The 9,380-nt window shown below is 41.4% G+C and overlaps 1 protein-coding gene across 20 annotated transcripts in view; it reads left to right on the top strand.

Annotated features, from left to right (window-relative positions):
* Positions 1 to 4,225: 4,225 nt before the first annotated feature.
* The window catches only part of IWS1 (interacts with SUPT6H, CTD assembly factor 1), a 45,969-nt gene continuing 40,814 nt past the window's right edge, over positions 4,226 to 9,380 (top strand). For 12 of the 20 annotated variants that reach the window (XR_015149035.1, XR_015149076.1, XR_015149078.1 and 9 more), the window contains exons 1-2: positions 4,226 to 4,525; positions 6,493 to 6,611. Coding sequence is in view for 8 of the 20 variants with exons in the window: in XM_086362275.1 (XP_086218401.1) it covers positions 4,492 to 4,525; positions 6,493 to 6,611 (153 nt within the window). In the remaining 12 variants the exon portion in view is untranslated. The remainder of the gene's footprint in view (positions 4,526 to 6,492; positions 6,612 to 9,380) is intronic. The other 8 variants (XR_015149042.1, XR_015149079.1, XR_015149033.1 and 5 more) reach the window with 1 other exon arrangement.

Genomic DNA, 9,380 nt, shown 5'->3' with positions numbered 1-9,380 from the left:
CGGGAGATAGTGAAGGACAGGGAAAGCTGGCATGCTACAGTCCATGGGGTTGCAAAGAGTCAGACATGACTTAGCAACTGAATAACAACAACAAGGGTCTTGAAATCTTCTGATTCAACTGCCTCATCTAACACAATAAACTCAGAGCTTGACACAGAACCCAGATTTCTGACCCCCGAGTCTGAAGTTCTGCCAGTGCCAGGCTGCTCTTGATATCGTATGACTTTTCACTCCCAGAAATATTCAGCAAGTTGCAGTGTCTCAAAAGACTGGGAGGATAATTCTTGCATGGTTATCAGTCAAGGGAAACAGCGTTCAGGACTGCCACAAGCTCATTTCTCCCATGTCTCTTCTCTGTCTTTAGTATCCTTAGGGGGAAAAAACAGCCTCCCTTCTGAGTGGCCTCTCTACCACCAGCTGTGCTGGGACTAGAACAAGGAGTGGAGAGAGATGGTGGTCTTCAAAATGCAAGGCAGCCAAGACTCAGAAAGCGTATCTGTTCTGCTCCAAGATCTATCCTTTGGAGGCTCTGAAAGACAGCCACCTGGTGGAAAGGGGCTCTGGAAAACTCTCCCGGAGCTGTGTTTGCATTTGCAACCACAATGCTTTAACTAAGACATATACTTATTTCAAAAAGTCTGTCCTATCTCACTAAGTTAATGGCTTCTTGAGTACAAAACATAGATCTGACACTTCCTTAGACCCTTCTGGCTCTCTGCACATTATGGTGTATTTGGTCTGCTTCTATTTCTCCATTCTCTAAACCATCAGGACAGTTAGAATTTTTATGTTAAAATTCAGTCATTATCTTTTTGTAATTGCATTGCTTAGGCCAATTACTTTCATAGCTGTTGGTTATGTATGTTTGGTGAAACTACAAGATCTTTATTGACAGGATTTTCAGTGTGTTCTTTTCTGGATTTCTGCCCTATTCACTCACCTTATTACACAGGTACAACCTCTTAGAAGAGAGGTTGATCTCTTTGGAAGAGAGGTGAATCCTGAGCCCTTTTCTACTAAATGGAAGGGAATGAATTTTTAAATTTTCTACCTTTAGTTCTAGGCACTGTTAATTCCTTGCTCTTATGATTCTCACAATAGCTTAATAAGATGTCATTCCTACAGCTGAAGGGGTAGACTGGGATTTCAAAGCTGTTTTCCACTGTATGTACAGGGAAAAGACTGCCTATGAACTCTCTTGCAAGAAAATGGTAATTTCTAGAGAAACCATCCCTCTCTCTTCCTTTCCATGTCCTTTTCTGGAGCCTAGAACTGGGTTCTGCCAGAGTATTCTGACTGCCTAACAATGGTTCCAGGATTATCAAAGCTGGGATGTGGCTTCACTAATGACATTCTGAGAATTCACAGCATAGCTAACATCATAAAATTCATAAATCCGAACTCCAAGGTAGAATGTGGACTTTTCAGGGCACCACATGGGTCCTTACGGCAGGCGAGATATGCCTTGAAATCCAGTCCAAGATGTATGCTTTACCAACTAATGAACGAAAGGCCCTATTTCTGCAAGTCTTCCAGAAAAACATCTATTTCTGCTTTATTGACTGTGAAAAGCCTTTGATTGTGTAGATCACAATAAACTGTGGAAAATTCTTCAAGAGATGGGAATACCAGACCACCTGACCTGCCTCTTAAGACATCTGTATGCAGGTCAGGAAGCAACAGCTAGAACTGGACATGGAACAACAGACTGGTTCCAAATAGGAAAAGGAGTACGTCAAGGCTGTATATTGTCACCCTGCTTATTTAACTTATATGCAGAGTACATCATGAGAAATGCTGGGCTGGAAGAAACACAAGCTGAAATCAAGATTGCCGGGAGAAATATCTGTAACCTCAGATATGCAGATGACACCACCCTTATGGCAGAAAGTGAAGAGGAACTAAAAAGCCTCTTGATGAAAGTGAAAGTGGAGAGTGAAAAAGTTGGCTTAAAGCTCAACATTCAGAAAACGAAGATCATGGCATCTGATCCCATCACTTCATGGGAAATAGATGGGGAAACAGTGGAAACAGTGTCAGACTTTATTTTTTGGGCTCCAAAATCACTGCAGATGGTGACTGCAGCCATGAAATTAAAAGATGTTTACTCCTTGGAAGGAAAGTTATGACCAACCTAGATAGCATGTTCAAAAGCAGAGACATTACTTTGCCAACAAAGGTTCGTCTAGTCAAGGCTATGGTTTTTCCTGTGGTCATGTATGGATGTGAGAGTTGGACTGTGAAGAAGGCTGAGTGCCAAAGAATTGATGCTTTTGGACTGTGGAGTTGGAGAAGACTCTTGAGAGTCCCTTGGACTGCAAGGAGATCCAACCAGTCCATTCTGAAGGAGATCAGCCCTGGGATTTCTTTGGAGGGAATGATGCTAAAGCTGAAACTCCAGTACTTTGGCCACCTCATGTGAAGAGTTGACTCATTGGAAAAGACTCTGATGCTGGGCGGGATTGGGGCAGGAGGAGAAGGGGACGACAGAGGATGAGATGGCTGGATGGCATCACTGACTCGATGGACGTGAGTCTGAGTGAACTCTGGGAGTTGGTGATGGACAGGGAGGACTGGTGTGCTGCGATTCATGGGATCGCAAACAATCAGACACGACTGAGCGACTGAACTGAACTGAACTGAACACCTCCTGCAGAATATTTCCTATACTTCCTCCAATCTAAAGACAGTAATATTGTCCTCTCTGTTTAAGACAAAAATAAGCAAGAAAATAGACTTTATTCAGGGTATTGCAGTAGGGAGAATACACCAGATATGAAGATCAGAGTATCTAGTTCAGGGGAGATGGGGTTGTCTCAGACTTTCCTAGAAAGGAATGTGTGATGACTTATAGTTGTGACTGATCTGCAATCAGAAGTTTCAACTGGTAATGAGAACAGAAAAATGCTTATTCCTGCATCTAGTTATTTTGGGGCTTCCCTGGTAGCTCAGCTGGAAAAGTATCTGCATGCAATGCAGGAGACCTCTGTTCAATTCCTGGGTCACGAAGTTCCCTTGGAGAAGGGACAGGCTATCCATTTCAGTATTCTTGGGTTTCCCTGGTGACTCAGATGGTAAAGAATCCACTAGCAGAACTGGGTTCCGTGCCTGGGCTGGGAAGATCCCCTAGAGGAGGGCATGGCAACCCATTCCAGTATTCTTGTCTGGAGAATTCCCATGGACAGAGGAGCCTGGCAGGCTACAGTCCAAGGAGTCTCAAAGAGTCAGACACGTGCACAACTAAGCACAGCACAGCACTAGTTAGTTTTAGAGGGGCAAAGACACAAACAGAAAGTTGCAAGATCTGAGCAGGTTCAGAAGAAAGGGGAAAGGTCTTCTGCCTTGTCATGGGTAAACTAGGGGGTCATCTCTAAGTCTTACAGTTCAGTTCACTTCAGTTCAGTTCAGTTTCTCAGTCGTGTCCGACTCTTTGCACAGAGTCGGACAGTACTGAAGCGAATTAGCAGCAGCAGCAGCAGACGGTAAAGTCTTACAGGTTTCATAAAAGAGTGGAGAATAACTTTTACTTGAGAGATAGGAAGAAGGACGGTTCTTTACAGTCAGCTTTCTGACAAGTCAGGTAGTTTCTCAACCATTGTTGATTCTCACAAGCATGTAGTGCTCAAGTTTAACAATGTCACTTTAGCAAGATTTCATCCGGGAACCCTTCTGGAAGCAAAAACCTGTACTTCCCAGTGTAAACCAAATGGTTTCTTAAGATGGAAATTAAGTCGTAATTTTTAAAAAGAAAGGAAGAAAAATGCCTTGAAAAGAGGCTCTTTTGATCAGGCCACTTAGTAACACATCATAGCTCGCTAGGCTTCGAACTACAAGTCCCAGAGGGAAATGCGCCACTTCCCGTACTAAGGGCGGGAATCAAGAGCCTCGCTGCATGATGGGGACAATAGTTAATTTCCGTATGATGGAAAATTTAATTTTAGCGAGTCTTCATTTTTCGGAACAATAGTCCAGAAAGTATTCAAACAAAGCGCGGGCGGAGAACCCATAAAGTAACACTATCATCTCCATGGGGAACAGACCAGGTTCCTCCAAGGAGAAGATTGTAATTGCAGTCGCGGCTCCCGCTCAATTTTCCCACTAGTCTCCTTTCCGGCCATGCCGTGCGTCATTAGCGTTGTGTCTTCTCATTGGCCAGATGACATGAGCTAGCGCCTGCGCACTGCATTCTTTTGAGGGTCGTGGGCAGACGCCATTTTGGTCCAGAGGTGCTTCTGGGAAGTAGATTACCGACCCGCGCGCCTTGGTCGCGAGCAGGGTACGGCCTTTTCTGCCGGCGTTTGTAGGTCCAAGTGTGGGCGTCTGCCGCCGTTGCTGCCTTACTCTCCGCAGTCTCCCAAACCTCCAGTTGGGCGGGAGCCTCTGAGGTTTGTTTGAGTACCTTCTGGAGCCTCTGAGGCGCAGGCAAGCGCCGGCAAGGAAGTGACGGGGGCGGCGCGGGGCCCAGACACTCCCCGCCGAGAGCCGCCTGCCATGGACTCGGAGTATTACAGCGGCGACCAGTCAGGTGAGGCAGGGACGGGACAGGGCTGGGGGGCGGTGCGGTTACTCGACCGGGCTTGGCCACGCACTCCCGCGGGGAAGAGAAGGAGGCCCTAGAGACGTTCTCTCCCGGGACTGGGTCTGATGTTGACTGAGGCGTAGCGGGAAGAGCTGGCAGCCCGTCTGCGGACCCAGAAGTTAGAACCTTGGAGAGGGAATTCTGGACGGAAAGCCGTCTTCCAGATTGGCGAAGGATGTTGCTGAAATGGGAGCCACTTCCGTATATCAAATGCTTACTGTGTGCAAAGTACTAGGAATGGCCTCTCCTGATAGGGAATGTCTTTGAGGAGTTGAGAGTGATTTTCGAGAATCCCGGGGAGCTAGCTGTTCAGTGGGGGTGCAGGATCTTACCTAGACTTTTCACTTGGAGTTGAAACTGGTTTGACTATGCCTGCAAACTAGTTTCTCCCATTAAAGATAACATCGGAGTTGAGTTGTATACGTATTTTAGAATAAGATGTGTACCTCTGGGGCTTACTAGTGTTTTTTGTGCCTTTCCTTCACCTTGAGATCTTTCCCCTTTCTCCTCCCTCAAGTTCTTTCTTTTCCTGTTTATAAACACGGGACCCCACTTTGTTAACACGGTGCTGGGCACTTGGGAACCAAAGACGAATAAGGCAGAACCTCATGGGGAATAAAAACATTACTTTTGCTTTTCTATTGTGTTATAGTTCCAGTGAGTATTCTCTGTCAGAAGTGCTTAAATAAATTTCTAAGCATGAACTACCTTCTTTTCTGTTTTGCGTTCACATCGATTCTAGTATAAGACGACGAACAGTAGTGACTGCAAACACGTTTCCAAACATATTCTGCTGTTTGGCTTTAAACGTTTTCCTGATGTTTTCAAAATAGTTGTCAGTTCATTTGTGTTTTTAAATTTAACATGCTGAAAGACATGAAAAGTTAGCAATTCCCTGACTTTTTTTTTTTTAGCCGTTTTTGATGTTTATCCCTGTATTCCTAACTTATGCTATCTTGTTGCATCATTTTTAGGCATTCTGTAATTATTTCCTATTATGCTAGGACAGAGTTTTAACCTCTTCTGCCCCTCCCCACCCCGATTCTGACCGTTGAAGCATAACTTTTCATTACACTTCAAATTTTTTTAATTATGACTATATAAGAAAAAGGTTAAATATATGTATATTCAGTACTCCTTAGCTGAGTAGAATAGTTCATTAGTAGTTCACACATAGTTCAATGTGATTTCATTCTTAAACTCTTCTGTAGTTGGCTGGTTCATATTTTAAATTTTATTTTTATTAAACTTTTAACCAAGGCTTCCTGTATCCTCCAACAGCTCTGAATTCCTCTCAGTACAATTTTACTTTGTATTTTTAAAGTATTGGTTAAAGATAGGTAGCTTTGTTTTATAATAGTATAGTAGTATATGCTTTTACTTCAAGGAGTTTACACTGTTTCTGGAATGGAATTCTGTATGCTCTTCATTCATAAACAAATACTATACCAGGTAGTGTTCTCCACTCCAGGGATTCATCACTGAACTAGAATCTCTGCTCTTTTGGCACTTTTATTCAAGTGAGGAAAGAATCACGTTGAACAAAATTAACTTGGAAACTCATGTAGTCCTTTAGTAGGTGGTAAGTAAGTGCTGTGGAGAAAATAGACTTTGTTATTGTAACAAAGTTGAAAGTACACACTGTTATTTAGAATTTGTTGACTTGGTTCTTAGTGGCATTTCTTAAGCTTCACATTCCTTTAATGATATATTTTCACTGCCAAATGTGTCAGCAGTACAGGGTATGACTGAGTATTTATGTATGTATTGTACTTGTTCCCAAATTAGTATTATTAGTTATGCTTCATCAGTGGTAACCTTTGCTCTTACATTATTCTTGATTCATTGTGTTCATTTCAGTTGAGGATGTCATCCATCTTACTCCTTAAGTGGGTTTTTGTTTTATTTTTAAGCAGATGATGGTGGCGCTACCCCAGTGCAGGATGAACGGGATTCAGGGTCAGACGTTGAGGATGATGTAAATGAGCAGCACTCTGGATCAGACACTGGAAGTGTAGAACGTCATTCAGAGGTATTGGCTAAACAACATCTTTGGGGAGGCTTTTCCCTTGCTTATTCTGTGAGACTTGTTTTATTTAGGAGATGTAGAGACCCTGTCACGGGGTCTAGGCTGCAAACCCTTCAAAAATAATAGAGAACTGCTTTAAAAATAAATAGGGATAGTCTGGTTACGTATGAAATCATAGGGAGTAAGGACTGATTGAGTCTCATTTTGGATAGTAGGCAGTCTCAACTGTGCTTATTGATTCAGAAAACAGGTCAGGTGTTTGATATTTGACTGGACTTCCTCATTCCCAGAATGATGTCCTAATCCGATGGTGAGGATTTGAAGTCTGAAGAAATACCAGTTGAAACAGAAAGTTATGGGGATTATCACCTGCTACCTTTGTGTCATTTTAATTTGCTTGCCTGGTTATACAGTCCTGTACTGCACAATGTTAACAAAATAAAATTGAGGCTTTTAAAAAAATTCAGCTGTAAGTTTGCAGTAAAACAAACTAAAGTGTAGGAATGATAAAGATGGCCAATATGCCATATATTTTGCACAGAAAATTGCCCAATTTTAGGTTATTACATGCAATAATAGATGCAGTTGTTAGAGATTGTATTATTGACTTTGTCCTTTGATATATCTCTAGTTTAGCCATATATCCAACAAATATTTATTGAGCAGCTGCTATGTGTCAGGCTCTTTTGACATATCAATGACTTAATGAGGTTCCACTGCCACGAAACTCCTTCTCTTAGACTTGTTTTCCAGTAGCAGAAGAAAGACATTAAACAGTATACTTTAAAAAAAAGAAAATTGTATAGTTTGTTAGAAGATGGTAACTGCTGTGAAGAAAGAAGAAAGAATGGAATGGAGGGTGCCAAGATGGAGGGCAGGCTTGAATGTTGAATAGGGAGGTGCATGTAGGCCTTATTAAGAAAGTGACATTTGAATCAAGATGTGAAAGGAGGTGAAGGAATAGCTACATGGCTATGTAGCGAATGAACATTCCCAACAAAGATCTAAGGTGGGAGCCATTGTGGCTACAGTAGAATGAATATGGGGCAGATGAGATCAGAAGTGGGAAGAGGGCTTATCTTTTAGTTATTTTGGTGTCATTTTGGTTTTTTGTATACTGTTAAGCATTTAGACTAAATTCTAAATGATAGGTAGAAATTACTTGATAATGTAAACGTTGTTTTAGTATATTTAGTGTGTGACGTCTTAATTTCCCATTTTGGAAAACCGCATCAGGAGATTGACTCATGGCTTCATGCTTCAGTTATAAGTGTGTTATAAATGTAGTGTTGACTTTCTTTTTTCAACTACTTTTATTTTTTTAATGAGATGGGTTCTAAATAAATAAATGTGCATGTTGTAAATTTAGAGATTATATGAAAGTTTAAAAAAGAAATTAAAGTCAGCATACTCCTGTCACAGAAATATTAACTTTTTATATTATTATATAAAAAATATATTTCTCCTGCATTTTTATTCTTATATAGAATGTATGTATATGTTTTAAGCTACTTGAAATATATATATATATATGTCTGTATAACAGTTTTATCTCTTTACTTAAGATTTTAAATACTGCCCCATGTTATTAAAGATTCTCGCTAAGTGTAATTTTTAATGGCTGCTTAATATTTCATAACATGGATGAACTATTACTTATTCAGCAGTTTCCTAATTGTTAATATTTAGACTGTCTAGCTATTGTCAGTGAATTCTGCCATGAACATACTTTTGTGCTTTTCATAGATTTTCCCCTCCAGAAAGGTTATTCTAATTACTAGTAGTTTTGAGTAGCAGTTGTACCCTTGAAAAAGTACAGTTACATTATATGGAGCAGTGCAGATTATAGCCCCATAATTTGAAAGATGTGTATTAGTTTCCTATTGCTGCCATAACAACCAGATACAAATTTAGTAGCTAAAAATAACCCCAGAGATTTGTTTCTTAAAATTCCAGAGGTCGGAAGTCCAAAGAGGATCTCACTGGGTTAAAATAGGGTGTCACTGGGGCTGTGTTCTTTCTCTAAGGGAGAACCTGCTTCCTTGCCTTCTTCAGCTCTACAGGACACTTGCACTGGTTGGCATGTGGCTTCTTCCATCTTTAAAGCTAGAGCTGTAGCATCTTCAGATCTCCCAGACCTTTGCTTAGTTCCTCATATGTCAGTTTCTCTGACTTTCCTCCCTCCCCTGCATAAAGTGAAAGTGAAAGTGAAGTCATTCAGTTGTGTCCAACTCTTAGCGACCCCATGGACTGCAGCCTACCAGGCTCCTCCATCCATGGGATTTTCCAGGCAAGAGTACTGGAGTGGGGTGCCATTGCCTTCTCCAATGCATGAAAGTGAAAAGTGAAAGTGAAGTCATTCAGTTGTGTCCAACTCTTTGTGACCCCAGGGACTGCAGCCCACCAGGCTCCTCCGCCCATGGGATCTTCTAGGCAAGAGTACTGGAGTGGGGTGCAAGGATCCCTATAATTATTACTATATTGGGCCTACTCAGGTAATCCAGGATAATCTCCCTATCCTTATTTATATCTATACATTACTTTTGCATATTTACAAGTTCTGTGGTCATCTTTTGTGGGGCATCATTTTGCCTGGTGCAAGATGGTACTCACAACTTGATTTTCCAAATAATGTTTTTCCCATTTGGATTTTGGAGTTCTACAGGCCAGGTTTTGTTTGTTTTTTAGTTCATTTTACCTGTAATACTCACTCTGCATGTATTTCTTTAGATCTCTAAGGAAAGTGTTGAAGAAGATCAAGATAATATTTTA

Source organism: Bos grunniens, chromosome 2 (assembly GCF_055505025.1).
Source record: "Bos grunniens cultivar Pamir isolate PY7600 chromosome 2, Bosgru_T2T1.0, whole genome shotgun sequence".
NCBI classification, from domain to species: Eukaryota; Metazoa; Chordata; class Mammalia; order Artiodactyla; family Bovidae; genus Bos; species Bos grunniens.
This window is presented reverse-complemented; position numbering and strand designations above follow the sequence as displayed.